Here is a 17,210-nt window from a genome sequence, read left to right as displayed (position 1 = left end):
GGGAGGGGAAAGGAAGGAAGGAAGGATCCCTTAAACTCCAGAAACCTAAGTGTGGATCCACGTAGGCGTCCACTTTTGTTTTCCAGACTGAGGAGCTCAGGTTTTCCCGTCCACCTGCTCCCGGACATTGCCGAGCCTGGCAGTGTGGCAGGCAGAACTTCCCACATGTGGTTTGAAATCCCGGAGGGGACGGAGGTGGGAGTGGCCTTGGGTGATTTACAGGCCTCTGTCTATTCCTGCATGACCCAGAGGACAGATGCAGGTAAGTGTTTCTTTTGTCCTGTCCTCAGACTTACGCTGTCGCCTGCCTCGTAAGCACCAACGTTGTGTGAGTCTGCAGGCACGCGGAGCTTAGCAGTCTCGGCATCCTGCTGGAGATCATTATTCTGTAAAGGTGAAAAGCACCCTCTTCCTTGCAGGTAAAATCCTCTATGGAGGGAGCTTACAGGCCAGCAGGGCAAATTCTGTCCCTGAGCACCGGCCATCTGTGCTGACCCCCTGTGGGGTCGGGTGAGGGAAATGGCTCTTTCTAGCTGTCTGGTTTCTATGTGACTACGGGCCCAAGAAAACAGATGAGCTGATGAGGGTTTTGGTTACTGTGTGTTTGTCGATGGAAGTGATGTCAGATCTGATTAGAAGTGTAGAATTGGCCGGGCGCGGTGGTTCACGCCTGTCATCCCAGCACTTTGGGAGGCCGAGGCGGGCGGATCACAAGGTCAGGAGTTCAAGATCAGCCTGGCCAAGATGGTGAAACCCCGTCTCTACTAAAAATACAAAAATTAGCCAGGCATGGTGGCGGGCGCCTGTAGTCCCAGCTACTCGGGAGGCTGAGGCAGAGAATTGCTGGAACCTGGGAGGCGGAGCTTGCAGTGAGCCGAGATCGCGCCACTGTACTCCAGCCTGGGCAACAGAGCGAGACTCCGTCTCAAAACAAAACGAAACAAGAAAGTGCAGGATATTTTCTGTATTCATGGTAAGGGTAGAGGCAGCCGTGTCTAGGGCAGGGATTGTCTCCTTTTCTCTAAAGGGCAGAACATATTTTCTGTAAATATTTTCGGCTTTGTGGATCATGCAGTCTGTTGTAACTGCTCAGCTCTGCTGTAGGAGTTCGAAACCAGCCCTAGACGATATGTGAATGAACGGGTGTCGCTGTGTTCCAGTAAAACATTGTTCATAGACACTGAAATAGGAATGCCATATAATTTTCATGTGTCATGAAAAATTCTTCTTTTAATTTCTTTTCATCCATTTAAAAACGTGAGAACGTGGGGCGACATGGCGCTTGGCGGTGCTGCGAGGCCAGAGCCCAGGGCTGGTGGCCTTGTTGTCAGGTACTCACAGGTTGACAGCAGAGGAGAGGAACCAAGCTATGCTCAATCTGAAAGCAGCAGGATGGTAGGAATTGAGTGAGAGAGAGATGCCATCTACAAAGCATTCTCCTTCCAATCCTTCCAACTTTTTTTTTTGTTTTGTTTTTTTGTTGAGACGGAGTCTCGCTCTGTCGCCCAGGCTGGAGTGCAGTGGCCGGATCTCGGCTCACTGCAAGCTCCACCTCCTGGGTTCAAGTGATTCTCCTGCCTCATCCTCCCGAGTAGACGGGACTACAGGCATGTGCCACCACGCCTGGCTAATGTTTGTATTTTTAGTAGAGATGGGGTTTCACCATGTTGGCCAGGCTGGTCTCAATCTCTTCACCTTGTGATCTGCCTGCCTCAGCCTCCCAAAGTGCTGGGGTTATAGATGTGAGCCATCGTGCCCAGCCTCTCCTTCCAAATTTTTAATCAGGCATTTGGCTTTAGGTCCCGAGTTGCCCTACAAGCAGAGAAGATGATGGTTCAATGTATAAAACAAGGTCCAGATAACTCTCGCCTCACATGACTGTGGTGGACTGACCAAAAGAGATGTGAAGCTGGCCACATTTATTGAAAAGCAGATTTTCTGTGTGATTTCTTCCAAAATACATGTAAAATCTTCTAACATATTACTGCAATGTAGGCTGAAGGCAATTTATGTAAACAAATTGAGTTGTTCTTAAGGCATTATCTCTAGAGGAAAAAAAAAAGAAAAATAACAATTTAAATTATGTAAATTTAGTTTGCCTTTATATACTATGTTTTGTAAAATCAGTGCTTAAATACAAAATGATTTAAACTTGAGAAAAAGGGTGAGAACATGCTAGTGGGATTGTAAAAAGGTACAGCCTCTTTGGAAAACAGCTGGTAGTTCCTCAAGTGTTAAACATGGAGTTACCACAGGACCCAGCAATTCCGCTCCTAGAAATACACCCAGGAGAACTGAAAACAAATGATGTCCACACAAAAACTCGTACACAGACGTTCACAGCAGCATTATTTATAATAGCCAAAAAGTAGAAACCACCTAAATGTCCATCAACTAATGAATGAATTGTTTTGTTTTGTTTTGTTTTGTTTTGTTTTTTGAGACAGAGTCTTGCTCTGTCACCTGGCTGGAGTACAGTGGCACAATCTTGGCTCAATGCAACCTCCGCATCCCGAATTCAAGTGATTCTCCTGCCTCCGTGTCCCAAATAGCTGGGACTGCAGGCGTGCGCCACCATGCCCTGCTAATTTTTGTATTTTTAGTAGAGATGGGGTTTCACCATGTTGACCAGGATGGTCTTGATCTCTTGACCTCGTGATCCACCTGCCTCAGCCTCCCAAAGTGCTGGGATTACAGGTGTGAGCACCATGCCTGGCCGTGAATGAATTTTAAAATGTGGCATATACACATAGCTGAAAAAGGATTGAATGTTGGATAGAAGAAAAACTTAAGTACATTTAAATTTTAAAAAGCTTATTTGGCTGGTTGCAGTGGCTCATGCCTGTAATCCCAGCACTTTGGGAGACTGAGGCAGGTGGTCATGAGGTCAGGAGTTCAAGACCAGCCTGGCCAACATGGTGAAACCCCATCTCTACTAAAAATACAAAAAATTAGCCAGGATTGGTGGCGGGCACCTGTAATCCCAGCTACTCGGGAGGCTGAGGCAGAGAATTGCTTGAATCTAGGAGGCAGAGGTTGCTGTGAGCTGAGATTGTGCCAATGCACCCCAGTCTGGGCAACAGAGTGGGACTGTGTCTCAAAAACAACAAACAAACAAACAAACAGTTTATTTGAAGATTCAGTGATTTGTGAATCAGGGTATCACCAGACTGTTAGCACTCTGTCAGAAGAGGCAAGAGGGGAAATTTTCATAAAGTATTTGCAGAAGCAAGACAAAGAAAATAATTTCAATAGGGCAGACAAAGCATTTTCTATGCCAAACAGGGATACCTTTCATTTTTGCTCTGAGCTCAAGATTTTGACCAAGGCATAAGAATGCTTAAAAAGCAGAGCTGCGGCCGGGCGCGGTGGCTCAAGCCTGTAATCCCAGCACTTTGGGAGGCTAAGATGGGCGGATCACGAAGTCAGGAGATCGAGACTATCCTGGCTAACCTGGTGAAACCCTGTCTCTACTAAAAAATACAAAAAAACTAGCCGGGCGAGGTGGTGGGCGCCTGTAGTCCCAGCTACTCGGGAGGCTGAGGCAGGAGAATGGCGTAAACCCGGGAGGCGGAGCTTGCAGTGAGCTGAGATCCGGACACTGCACTCCAGCCTGGGCGACAGGGCGAGACTCTGTCTCAAAAAAAAAAAAGAAAAAAAAAAAAGTCCAAGTAACTAGGTGAACTTAACACAACTTGTGGAGTTCATACGTCCAAGAGGGCTTACTGGTGACGGCCTGCAAATGTGCAGTAAGAAGCAGTGAGTGCAGAAGCTCAGTGGGTACTTGTGCCCGTTTGCTTGTTGCTCCCAGAGGTCATCACGAGGTGGGTGACTTCAGATCCCACTTACGCCACCAGATCTGATTAAAGAAAAACTTGTCTGGACATGGTGGCTCACGCCTGTAATCCCAGCACTTTGGTAGGCCGAGGCAGGCAGATCACTTGAGGCAAGGAGTTCGAGACCAGACTGGCCAACATGATGAAACCTCATCTCTACCAAAAATACAAAAATTAGCCGGGTGTAGTGGCGCACGCCTGTAATCCCAGATACTCAGGAGGCTGAGACAGGAGAATTGCTTGAACCTGGAAGGCAGAAGTTGCAGTGAGCTGAGATCACACCACCGCATTCCAGCTTGGATGACAGAGTGAGACTCTGTCTCAAAAAAAAAAAAAAAAAAAAAAAAAAAAAGGAAAACAAAACTTAAGTACCTTTAAATTTTAAGAAGTTTATTTGAGCATTCAGTGATCCATGAATCAGGGTAGCACTAGAGAGCAGGTGGCTAGTACACCACTGAGAGGGGCATGAGGGAAGACTTTCATAAGGTGTTTGCAGAAGCCAGACACAGAAAATAATTCTGACTGGCGAGAGTGGACAATTCCGAGTTAGAGGTTCGTTGGTGGTTTCTGATTGGTGTAGTTTCCAGTTTCATTTTACTGTTTACATTGGGGTTTCGTTTGTTCACATAGGAATTCACAGTACTAGAGCCACCTTTGTCTAATGGCCTCCTGATTAGAGTTTTTTCTTTTTCCCCTTCTTTTCTTTTCTTTTCCCCTCCTTTCCTTTTCTCCTTTCCTTTCCTTTTCTTTCCTTTCCTTTCCTTTTCCTTTTCTTTTTCCTTTCCTTTCTGTCACCCAGGCTGGAGTGCAGTGATGCGATCTCGGCTCACTGTAACCTCTGCCTCCCGGGTTCAGGCAATTCTCCTGCCTCAGCCTCCCAAGTAGCTGGGATTCCAGGTGTGCACCACCATGCCCAGCTAATTTTTGTATTTTTAGTAGACACGGGGTTTCACCATATTGGTCAGGCTGGTCTTGAACTCCTGACCTCAGGCGATCCACCCACCTCGTCCTCCCAAAGTGCTGGGATGACAGGCATGAGCCACTGTGCCCAGCCGCTGGAATTTTTCAAACAGCACTGATAAATGCTACAAAATGTAAGTGAGAGTGAAAGAAACAAAAGTGTTGTTGCCTCCACCCGAGAGGATGGTAGAGGGCGTGTTGCTTCCAGTTTGTAGTCACGGTGGGAAGTTTGACGTGGCAGAAAGCAAACAGTATTGGCTTCCTGAGGCTTTTTTTTTTTGCTCTCTTTGCTTTTGACCCCCTGAGTGGGTGGGAAAATTGGATGCTGAACTCTGGCCCGTAAACAGATTGGGACAAGCAGGCTTTTTAGCTAGGTCTCATGAGAAGTGGAGAAGGCGCTGCTGGAACAGTCCCCAAGCTGTGGCCTGGAATTAGAGGAGAAAACATCCACTCTGTGCTGGGTCCAGGGGATTTCCCCCTGCTGCTGACAGGGAAGGTGTTAAGAGAATACTTTGGGGCTGGGCGCGGTGGCTCACGCCTGTAATCCCAGCACTTTGGGAGGCCAAGGCGGGTATATCACCTGAGGTCAGGAGTTCAAGACCAGCCTGGCCAACATGGTGAAACCCTGTCTCTACTAAAAATACAAAAAATTAGCTGGGCGTGGTGGGATGTGCCTGTAATCCCAGCGACTCGGGAGGCTGAGGCCGGAGGGTCACTTGAACCTGGAGACAGAGGTTGCAGTGAGCTGAGATTGCACCATTGCACTCCAGCCTGGGCGACAGAATGAAACTCTGTCTCAAAAACAAAAACAAAAACAAAAGCCACAACATAAAAGAGAGAATACTTTGGAAATGAGCAAGAGTGGTACTCCCTGTCAATGAAAGAAACCTCTCCAGAGGATAAAGCCCTTTGTCTGAGGTCTTACCCTGTCATAGTTTTCTTTTGCTGTGTAACAAATTACCCTGATACATAGTAGCCTCAAACAACAGGCGTTTATTATTTTGGACAGTTTCTGAGGGTCAGGATTCTGAGTGGGGTGGGATGGCCTGGCTCAAAGTCTCTTGTGAAGTTGCATTCACACTGGAGCTGCAGTCTTCCAAAGGCTTGATTGAGCCTGGAGGATCTGCCCCCGAGCCCATGTGTGATGCTGTCAGCAGAAGGCCTCAGTTCCCTGGCACGTGAGGCTCTCCACAGGGCTGCTCACGATGTGGCACCTGCCTTCCCCGAGAGCAAGTGATCCACAAGACAGCGTGACCGAGACAGGAGCCGCAGTGCCTTTTATGACTTAGCCTCTGGAGTCACACACTGTCTCTTGGGCTTTATTTCGTTCACTAGAAGTGAGTCACTAAGTCCAGCCCCCTTTTCACGAGGAGGGGAATCAGGTTCTACCTCTTGAAAGGAGGAGTATCGCCGGGCGTGGTGGCTCAAGCCTGTAATCCCAGCACTTTGGGAGGCCAAGACGGGCGGATCACAAGGTCAGGAGATCGAGACATCCTGGCTAACCTGGTGAAACCCCGTCTCTACTAAAAAATACAAAAAACTAGCCGGGCGAGGTGGCAGGCGCCTGTAGTCCCAGCTACTCCGGAGGCTGAGGCAGGAGAATGGCGTGAACCTGAGAGGAGGAGCTTGCAGTGAGCTGAGATCCGGCCACTGCACTCCAGCCTGGGTGACAGAGCAAGACTCTGTCTCAAAAAAAAAAAAAGAAAAAGAAAGGAGTATTGGCTGGGTGCGGTGGCTCACCTGTAATCCCAGCACTTTGGGAGGCCAAGGTAAATGGATCATGAGGCCAGGAGTTCGAGACCAGTCTGGCCAAGATGGTGAAACCCCATCTCTACTAAAAATACAAAAATTAGCCAGGTGTGGTGGCTCACACCTGTAGTCCCAGCTACTCGGGAGGCTGAGGCAGAGAATTGCTTGAACCTGTGAGGCGGTGAGCCAAGATCGCACCATTGCACTCTAGCCTGGGTGACAGAGCGAGACCCTGTCTCAAAAAAAAAAAAAAAGAAAAAAAAAATCCTTTGATCAACATCTCTTCAACACCTTGCCCTTCTAACTACCCTGGACATAATTTTTAAAACCCCACCCTCTCTCACTGCCGAACTGTGACTCGTGACCTCTGAGTTATCCCGACAGGCCTAAGTTCTGCTTTCTCTGGACCCCAGTTCTCAACATCAGCACCTCGGTTCAGCTGGCAGCCTCCATGCCTTCGGGATTCCAGCCTGGAGAGACTCCAGACCCTACGGCCCCAGTCGCCTACTTCCCATACTTTGGCAGGACCTACCTGGGGGTGGCTGCGTCACTCAACGGGGGCAATGTGCTGGCCACGTTCGTCCACATGCTGGTTCAGTGGATGGCAGATCTAGGTAAGATGTGGTCCACACGGCGCTGTGTTCTCTGCCTGTCCTTTCTACCCGGCAGGGTCTTGGAGCTTCATGTGCAGTTTCAGTGTCCACATTCAGGTCTCAGACTCCACCAGGTCCTGGCATATTTCTCCCATCCTTCGGGATCTGAGCTTGCAGCCTCTTTTCTTCTTGTCCTCTGAGCTGCCATCACCTACTTTTTTTCTTTGGGTCAAGCACCCTTCCCTCAACCTTGACTGTGAACCTTCCTAACAGTCTCCCCAGCTATCCCCCACCCTCCCTGCTCCCCTTTTTCCCCTCCTGCTCCCTTCTCTTATTCCTAGGGTAGAATTTATGAGGTTTTCTCTGCTCTCCATAGACAGATGCTCCTCGACTTACAATGGTGCGTATTTCACTTACAATGCACTTATATCCTGAGAAGACTGGCCCATAGGAAGTGCGATGCAAACGTTTCTTCTTCTTCTTTTCTTCTTTTTTTTCTTTTCTTTTTGAGACGGAGTCTCACTCTGTCACCCAGGCTGGAGTGCAATGGTGCGATCTTGGCTCACTGCAAGCTCCGCTGCCCGGGTTCAAGGGATTCTCCTGCCTCAGCCTTCCAAGTAGGTGCCCACCACCATGCCTGGCAAGTTTTTGTATTTTTAGTAGAGATGAGGTTTCACCATGTTGGCCAGGCTGATCACGAACTCCTGACCTCAAGTGATCCACCCGCCTCGGCCTCCCAAAGTGCTGGGATTACAGGCATGAGCCACTGTGCCCGGCCTGATGTAGGCGTTTCTTTTTCTTTTCTTTTTTTCTTTTTTTTTGAGATGGAGTCTTGCTGGTGGGCAGTAGTGCGATCTTGGCTCACTGCAAGCTCCACCTCCCGAGTTCACGCCATTCTCCTGCCTTAGCCTCCCAAGTAGCAGATACTACAGGCACCTGCTGCCACATCCAGCTAATTTTTTGTATTTTTAGTAGAGATGGGGTTTCACCGTGTTAGCCAGAATTGTCTCGATCTCCTGACCTCGTGATCCGCCCACCTCAGCCTCCCAAAGTGCTGGGATTACAGGTGTAAGCCACCGCACGCGGTCCGATGTAGACATTTCTCAGAGAAGCACGGTGCGGGGTGGAACCCAGGAGAGGGGCCTTGGTTCCCAGCTGTGTCCCTGAGTCTCGGCCTTGGCAAGTCCATTCCCCCAGCTCCAGTGTCTTGTGGTCTTAAGTCCATGGGTTAAAATTAACTCAACAGCTCATAGCAGCTTTGGCCTCCATTAGTCCTCACTAACAGATTAGGGGGAGCTGAGGAGGCAGACACTCTGCTAGAGGCCAGGCCTCTCTTCCAGGCCTCCAGCTGGGATTCACCTTCCTTCAGGTACCCCAGAGCTTGGGTCATAGCCCAAGTATTTCCCAGAAAGGAAGAAGACCTTGAGTATGTTTTAACCTTCCCTTACAACCGTTTTTGGTGCTGTGCATGGTGACACGTGGCTGTAATCCCAGCTACTCAGGAGGCCAAGGTGAAAGGATTGCTTGAGCTCGGAGTTGTTCAAGTCTAGCCTGGGCAACACAGCAAGACCCTGTCTGTAAAAAAAAAAACAACCTTTTTTCCTGAACTTTTACTAAAGAAAGACAAGAACATGATTTAAAAAATAAAACAGCCAGGCGCGGTGGCTCACGCCTGTAATCCCAGCACTTTGGGAGGCTGAGGCAGGCAGATCACCTGAGGTCAGGAGTTCAAGACCAGCCTGGCCAACATAGTGAAACCCTGTCTCTACTAAAAATACAAAAGTTAGCCAGGTGTGGTGGCACACATCTGTAATTCCAGCTACTTGGGAGGCTGAGGCAGGAGAGTCACTTGAACCCGGGATGCGGAGGTTGCAGTGGGGCTGAGATTGTGCCCCTGTGTCCCTGCATTTGCAGAGGTTCAGTGTTCCCATGGTGGCTCCTTGGTGACTCTCTAGATTGGTGGGTCTCAGCAGTGACCACACCAGGGAAGTATTGTAGAGTTTAAAAATAGCATTGCGTCCTGGTCCCACACCCATAAATTCTGATTTATTGGACTGGGTGTGGGCCTTGAGCGTGATGTTTTATAAAAGTTCCTCAGGTGATTCTGAGGCCTGGAGTGTTCATAAGCATTGCTCTAGAAATTTTTCCTCAGAAAGCCTGGTCCACAGTACAGGGCCTGCAGTACAGCTTCCCCTGGGAGCTTTTAACAAATGCAGAACCTTAGGGTCAGCCCTAGGCAATCTGAGTCCAAGCTATGTGTTAAAAAGATCCCTGGCCGGGCGCAGTGGCTCACACCTGTAATCCCAACACTTTGGAAGGCCAAGGAGGGCGGATCATGAGGTCAGGAGTTCAAGACCAGCCTGGCCAATATGGTGAAACCCTGTCTCTACTAAAAATACAAAAATTAGCCTGGCATGGTGGCATGGCGCCTGTAGTCTCACCTACTCGGGAGGCTGATGCAGAAGAATCCCTTGAACCCGGAAGGCAGAGGTTGCAATGAGCTGAGATCATGCCACTGCACTCCAGCCTGGGTGACAGAGCGAGACTCCATCTCAAAAAAAAAAAAAAAAAAGATCCCTGAGTGACTCATCTGTACGTTCAGGCTGGAGAAGCCCTATGTCTAGGTTGGGGGCTCCTCAGCCTGGCTGTGTATAAGAATCACCCGCAAGTGTTTACCAATTCCAGCCCTCAGCCTGCAACCCACACCAGTTGAATCAGAAAGTCTGGAGATGGGCCCACAGTGCTCTCAGGAAACCCCAATGTTGGTAACTTTCTTCTTATCAAGGCAATGTTTGCTTTCCCTCAGGTAATGCTAGGTTAGAGATCAAAAGTAATTCTAAGGTCAAAGTGTATTGAAAGCAAAGGCTTTTTTTTTTTGACCAAGTCTTGCACTGTCACCCAGACTGGAGTGCAGTGTCACCATCTCAGCTCACTGCAAGCTCTGCCATCTGGGTTTAAGCGATTCTTATGCCTCAGTATCCCAAGTAGCTGGGACTACAGGCACACACTGCCATACCTGGCTAATTTTTGTATTTTTAGTAGAGACAGGGTTTTACCATGTTGTCCAGGCTGGTCTGGAACCCCTGACTTCAAGTGATCTGCCTGTCTTGACCTCCCAAAGTGCTGGGATTACAGGCGTGAGCCACTGTGCTTGGTCCCTTTTTTTTTTTCATTTGTTTGTTTTAAGAATGCAGAGCTGGCCGGGCGTGGTGGCTCATGCCTGTAACCCCAGTACTTTGGGAGGCTGAGGCAAGTAGATCACTTGAGATCAAGAGCTTTAGTACAAACTTCATCTGTACTAAAAATACCAAAATTAGCTGGGTGTGGCGGTGTGGGCCTGTAATCCCAGCTACCTGGGAGACTGAGGCTGGAGAATTGCTTGAACCAGGGAGGCAGAGGTTATAGTGAGCCGATAGGATACGTGCCACTGCACTCCAGCCTGGGCGACAGAGTGAGTCTCAGAAAAAAACAAAACAAAACAAAACAAAACAAAAACGAACGCAGAGCTAACATGGTGTCAGGGAGAAAAGTCCGACCGGGATTCTGGCTTGACACAGAAAAGCAAGTTGTAGGATGGTCAACTCATCCTTCCTTCTTGGCTTTCAGGTGTCCTGTGCACATAACAAGGGTGGCCCAGACAGTGATTGGTCCTGGATCCTGGGATTTCTGATGCTGCTAATGACTCTAATAACATCCATGATGATAGCTTTTTGTTTTTTTTTTTAGACGGAGTCTTGCTCTTGTTGCCCAGGCTGGAGTGCAGTGGCACAAGCTCCACTCACTGCAACCTCTGCCTCCCAGGTTCAAGCGATTCTCCTGCCTCAGCCTCCTGAGTAGCTGGGATGACAGGTGCCTGCCACCACGCCCAGCTAATTTTTGTACTTTTAGTAGAGTCGGAGTTCCACCATGTTGGCCAGGCTGGTCTCGAACTCCTGAGGTCAGGTGATCCGCCCACCTCGTCCTCCCAAAGTGCTGGGATGACAGAAGTGAGCCCCTGTGCCCGGCCAATGATAGTTATTAATCAGTATATGTGCTTGGTCCCCTTGGTTAAGAAGCCTGGGTTAGGGTTAGGGGTCACAGCAGTACTTACGAGACCTCACCCTGATGTCTGGCTGGGGTCTGCACTGAGATAGTGGGCGGGGATCCAGGGCAGAGTACAGCTAGCCTGGCTATCGAAGTCCCTGAGCCCAGAACCACCAGCTGCAGCGGAAGGAGAAGCAGCAAGTAGTGCTGTTCCCGCCCTGTGGGAATTCTGTACCATCTCAGCCTGCATCGAGGAGGCTGCATGAGCTCACACAGATCTTCTCTGTCTCTGGCAGGCCTGGAGGTTGAAGAATCCACTGTCTATTCATGCATGATCCAGGCAGCTGTGCAGCAGAGAGATACCCACCTGACCATCACCCCAACAGTGCTGGGGGAGAGGCACCTGCCAGACCAGCTGGCCTCTGTGACCAGAATCTCCTCCTCTGACCTCTCCCTGGGGCACGTGACCCGGGCTCTGTGCCGAGGCATTGTTCAGAACTTGCACTCCATGCTTCCGATTCAGCAGCTCCAGGAGTGGGGCGTGGAGCGGGTGATGGGCAGTGGGAGTGCACTGTCCAGGAACGAGGTGCTGAAGCAGGAGGTGCAGAGGGCTTTCCCTTTGCCCGTGTCCTTTGGGCAGGATGTAGACGCAGCTGTTGGGGCAGCTCTGGTCATGCTCCGGAGACACCTCAACCAGAAGGAATCTTAAGACAGCAAACTCTTTCGCCAAAGGACTGCTGCGAATTTTACCTGGTTAACATTCCTGACACCATCTGTGGGTCATCCTTTCCCTGGACAGTTCAGTGGACAGCTTTTAAGCCGTGCTTGTTGTGAAGTTCCATCTCAGCCAAGAACTTCCCTTCAGAACATACTCTAATAAGGCAGCCAGGAGCCGTCAGCCAGATCCCAAATGAGTGCCTTCTGGAAGAGACCCACCTGGGAGCTCTTTCCAAATGTCAGTGTGGGAGAGAGAGAGCGTGAGAGCACAGTAACCCAGGCTCCTGGTCAGCAGACTCATCTGTGGTTCACTTGTAGACAGAGAGCAGAGCAGTGTGTACTTCAGACACCAGAAAGTCTGGTGACTGTGGCCCCAAGTAAGAAAAGAAGATCTGCCCCATGCCCAGCTTTTGATTATTGTTTTTGGAGACCTGAAGCTCAGACTTGGGTCATATGGACTTCTGGAAAAGTTCTTCCCTCCTGGACTGAACCATGTGACCAGAGGCCCCTTTCCTAGTCTCATCCTCCCCTGGCCGCAGGTGCTTAGCTGGGCCAGGGAGTAACCCAAGCACGATGCGGCAGGCTGGCTCAGAGGACGATGCGGGGCTGCGTGCCGGCCTTCTTGCTGCATGTACTCAGCCCCAGGAGGGCTTGCTGCACCCGGGCTGCCCAGATCTTCACGGCACAACTGCCTGGAAGGCAGGTTGCAGAGAAGGAGAGGCAGATGGCATGAGCAGCAAGGGGGACCAATGCTGTGCGGCTCACACCACTCCAGAACCTGACAAGGCACCCGCAGGACCCCTTGCCAGGGGCATGTCTGTGCAGCAGTGTTTTTGCCCCTGCACATTCCAGAAGCCTTCATGGGAGGGGATGCAGCCAGGCCGATGCCTGCCAGATGGGACAGGTAGTTCATTCAAAGGGAACTCTGTATCCCATAGGCCTAGGCTCTCCTTTCGCTTGGCGTGGGTTTCACTGGCCCACTGTCTGTTCCTGGCTCAGCAGAAACATCTGTATGAGTCAGCATCCCTGCAGGGACCCCAGAGCATTGTAAGCCTTCCTGTGATTGGTAGGGATGGCTATGGGGTGGTTTCCAGAAGGGGGCCACCATCGCTGCATCTACTCCCAGACCCCCAAAGGAGCCCAGGCTCAGGCAGGCCTGATCCAGAGGCACCCAGGCAACCACGAGTTTGGGAGGCAGTCGTCGTCTCTCTCTCTCAGTATCCACGACAGGTATGAAACATATTGTCTCTTTATAAATGTCATTTTACAAATTATGCGATGATCTGGAAGCTCTGAGAGCAAATGCCTGATCATGCTGGCCAAATGTCAAGATACTAAAGCCCATATTAAATGGAAAATTCCTGAAACAGTTCCCAAGTTTTCCACTGTGCGTGGTTCTGAGCAGTGTGATGGTCTCTGCCGTGCCGTCCGGGATCCGAACTGTCCCTGTTTCCCCATGTCCACGCTGTAGACGCTCCCCTCTCCAGTCAGTCACTTGGTCATCAAATGGCCCGTCCTGGTATCACAGTGCTTGTGTTCTGGTCACTCTTACTTCATAAGGGCCCCAAAGCACCAGAGTAGTGATGTTGGCTATTCGGATATGCCAAAGAGAAACCCTAAGGTGCTTTCTTTAAGTGAAAAGATGGGAACAAAACAGTCATACGCTGAATCTTCTATCTGTGAAATTGTAAAGAAAAATTCATGCTAGTTTTTTTTGCTTTTTTTTTTTTTTTGAGACACAGTCTCACACTCTGTTGCCCAGGCTGGAGTGCAGTGGCGCAATCTCGGCTCACTGAACTGCCTCCTGTGTTCAAGCGATTCCCTGGCCTCACCCTTCTGAGTAGCTGAGACTACAGGCTCCTGCCACCACACCTGGCTAATTTTTTTGTAGTTTTAGTAGAGATGGGGTTTCACCATGTTGGCCAGGCTGGTCTCGAACTCCTGACCTCAGGTGATCCGTCCATATCGGCCTCCCAAAGCACTAGGATTTCAGGCGGGAGCCACTGACCCCGGCCTCATGCCAGTTTTGCTGTCACATCTGGAACTGCAAAAGTTACGATCACAGTGTGTGATAACTTTTATTACAGTATATTGTTAAAACTGTTCTACTTTGGCTGGGTGCGATGGCTCATGCCTGTAATCCTAGCACGTTGGGAGGCTGAGGCAGGTGGGTCACCTGACGTCAGGAGTTTGAAACCAACCTGGCCAAAGTGGTGAAACCCTGTCTCTACTGGAAATACAAAAATTAGCTGGGCGTGGTGGTGCGTGCTGTAATCCCAGCTACTTATGAGCCTGAGGCAGGAGAATCGCTTGAGCTCGGGAGGCAGAGGTTGCAGTGAGCTGAGATCGCACCACTGCACTCCAGCCTGGGTGACAGAGCGAGACTCTCTCAAAAAAAAAAAAAAAATTGTTGTACCTTATTGTTGTAGTTAATCTCTTACTGTGCCTAATTTATAAACTGGATTACATTACAGATATGTATATGTAGAAAAAACATGGCATATACAGGATCCAATACTAGCTTTGGTTTCAGGCATCCATGGGGGTTCTTGGGACATACCCCATGTGAATGACAAGGGGTTACTGTCATTTTTTTTTTTTCTTTTAGACAGAGTCTCACTCTGTCGCCCAGGCTGGAGTGCAGTGGCGCGATCTCTGCTCACTGCAATCTGTGCCTCCCGGGTTCAAGCAATTCTTGTGCCTCAGCCTCCCAAGTAGCTGGGATTACAGGCATGCACCACCACACCCATCTAATTTTTCTATTTTTAGTAGAGACGGGGTTTCACCATGTTGGCCAGGCTGGTCTTGAACTCCTGACCTCAGGTGATATATCCACCTCGGCCTCCCAAAGTGCTGGAATTACAGGCATGAGTCACCGCGCCTGGCCTGCTACTGTAATTTTTCTTTCAGCTGAATGAGTTTAAGACGTCATCACTGGAGCCCTGAGGAAGGCCGCATGAGAGAGAAGGGTAGGCTGAGTATACCAGAGTCCTCTGTCTGTTGGGAGGAGCCAGGCCCTCTGATCTCAGGGCGGCAGCCTTTTTCACCTGCCCACCATGCAGTGGATGGAGTCTGCGAATGTAAGGTTAGCAACTGGATGGACATCTGACAGGCTCAGGCAGTCCAGCCTTGTGCTTGGCGTGGCCCCGGAACTCTCTGTCCCCTTCCCAGACTGCGCGTCCACTCTGCCTCTGAGGACTGAGCCTTGGAGGGTCCCAGTTTGTCAATGAACAGGGCTGCTCCTGCTGCTTCCGTTGCCTGAGGCCTGGAGCCTCTGAGTGGGGGATGACTGCAGCTGCCTAAAGTCGCAACCACGTGCACAACTCGCCCTCCTTCCCAGGAGGTGCCAGTAAGTGGTTTGAGTCCAGCAGTCTTCTGAAGTGGTGAGCCGGCCTCCTGTGCTGGCCGTCAGTCTCCCGATGCTATGAGCCCACGGCAGGGCTGCGCCTTCCCTCCTGATCCGCTTCGGCCAGTGGGACGTGCACAGGGAATGCCTGTCACTCCTGGGCAGAAGTCTTTAGGAGCCAGTGAGCTATTTCCCACACTCTCTTCTCTTTGCCATAAGCGACTGGCAGTGCCCCAGAGTGGCAGCTCTGTCAGCCTGGGTCCCTGAGTGAGGACAGCATGATGTCGGGCCCTCGCCAACCAGCAAGGGACACACAGTGGGACAGAGAAAGAAACCTTTGGGCTGGGCGCGGCAGCTCATGCCTGTAAACCCAGCGCTTTGGGAGGCTGAAGCGGGTGGATCACTTGAGGTCAGGAGTTCCGAGACCGGCCTGGTCAACACGGTGAAACCCCGTCTCTACTAAAAATACAAAAAAATTAGCCGGGTGTGGTGATGGGCACCTGTAATCCCAGTTACTCGGGAGGCTGAGGCAGGGGGAATCGCTTGAGCCTGGAAGGCAGAGGTTGCAGTGAGCAGAGATCGCGCCACTGTCCTCCAGCCTGGGCAACAGAGTGAGACTCTTGTCTCTAAAATCAGTCAATCAATATAAATAAATAAACCTTTGATGTTTGAAGCCACTGAGATTTGGGGATTGTCACCACAGCAGAGCAGCCTCAGTAGCCTGCACCTGGGAGGTCTCCCATGTACCCAGCACAGACCCAGGCAGCTGCATTTTCTGAGCGCCCAGTAGTAGCCGGGTGTTCTCTCAGGGACTGCCCCCTGTTGAATTTCCATTGTGAGGCCATGGAAAAAGACCCGCGGTTGGTTACATAAACAGACCCTAGGAACAAACAAAGACACGCAATGACAGCACCTCTGTGCCCTGAGGGAGGAGAAATTCATTCTTGATACCAGTGACATTGAGCTAAACCTCCAAGGGTTTCCATCCATTGTTACTAACGACAGTTGACATTTTTTTGAGTACCTTCCAGTACTGGGATCTGATCTAAACTCTGCTTGTTTGAATTCATTTAATCTTTTTTTTTTTTTGAGATGGAGGTCTCACTCTGTCACCCAGGCTGGAGTGCAGCGGTGTGATCTCTGCTCACTGCAACCTCCGCCTCCTGGGTTCCAGCGATTCTCGCGCCTCATCCTTCCAAGTAGCTGGGATTACAGGTGTACACCACCTCACCCAGCTAATTTTTTGTATTTTTAGTAGAGAAGGGGTTTTGCCATGTTGCCTAGGCTGGTCTTGAACTTCTGGCCTCAAGTGATCCACCCACCTCGGCCTCCCAACGTGCTGGGATTATAGGCGTGAGGCAGCGCGCCCGGCCTCAGTTAATCTAGAAGGTGGATAGCATTATCCCCATTTCACAGATGGAGAAACAGATACACAAAAAAGTTAAGTAACTTACCGGAGATCACAGTGCTAAGATGCAAACCCCAGAGTGAGCCCCACTCTCTTTAGCATCTAGGCAGAGGGGTCAGGCTGGGTAAATGTATTTACATTAAAATGATGGTCATGTCCAGGGTGTGACAAATTGGCGTAACTTGGTCATAGGGTGAATGAAAGGATGTTTATAGGAACTGAGCAGACTTGGGGGGGGGTGGGTCTTGCATGCCAGGCTGAAGGCTTTGGACTGTCTCCTGTAGACAGTGGGATTCGGAGGACTGGGGTCTTTGGAGTGTAGCTGACAGTGTGGATGCCGGATTGGAGGAGAGGCATTCCAGGAGGCAGGAGGCTGTAAAACAGTCCGCAGAGATGGTGGGCCAGACCCGGCTCAGGGCAGGGGAGGGGACTCCAGCCCGCCAGGCGCTGCTTTTCCCCCGCCATACACTCCCTACCTCTGGCCCTTGATCCTGTTCACATCATGTGTATGTGACTTTCATGTTCTCTGTTTTTCTCTTCTTCTTCTTCTCCTTTTTTTTTTTTTTTTTTTTTTTTTT

At 50.2% G+C, this 17,210-nt stretch overlaps 2 protein-coding genes across 8 annotated transcripts in view; both read left to right on the top strand.

Annotated features, from left to right (window-relative positions):
• SHPK (sedoheptulokinase) overlaps positions 1 to 13,171 on the top strand; it is a 44,143-nt gene extending 30,972 nt beyond the window's left edge. For all 5 annotated transcript variants that reach the window (XM_017863595.1, XM_017863593.1, XM_017863594.1 and 2 more), the window contains 3 exons: positions 87 to 262; positions 6,959 to 7,159; positions 11,458 to 13,171. In XM_017863595.1, coding sequence (XP_017719084.1) covers positions 87 to 262; positions 6,959 to 7,159; positions 11,458 to 11,870 — 790 coding nt within the window. In that variant the 3' untranslated portion in view covers positions 11,871 to 13,171. The remainder of the gene's footprint in view (positions 1 to 86; positions 263 to 6,958; positions 7,160 to 11,457) is intronic.
• TRPV1 (transient receptor potential cation channel subfamily V member 1) overlaps positions 12,337 to 17,210 on the top strand; it is a 46,447-nt gene continuing 41,573 nt past the window's right edge. For all 3 annotated transcript variants that reach the window (XM_017863588.1, XM_017863589.1, XM_017863591.1), the window contains exon 1: positions 12,337 to 13,108. In XM_017863588.1, coding sequence (XP_017719077.1) covers positions 12,452 to 13,108 — 657 coding nt within the window. In that variant the 5' untranslated portion in view covers positions 12,337 to 12,451. The remainder of the gene's footprint in view (positions 13,109 to 17,210) is intronic.

The sequence above is a fragment of the Rhinopithecus bieti genome, unplaced genomic scaffold, assembly GCF_001698545.2.
Source record: "Rhinopithecus bieti isolate Rb0 unplaced genomic scaffold, ASM169854v2 scaffold_70516, whole genome shotgun sequence".
NCBI classification, from domain to species: domain Eukaryota; kingdom Metazoa; phylum Chordata; class Mammalia; order Primates; family Cercopithecidae; genus Rhinopithecus; species Rhinopithecus bieti.
The sequence above is the reverse complement of the archived record's forward strand: the minus strand, read 5'-3'. Positions and strand labels throughout refer to the sequence as shown.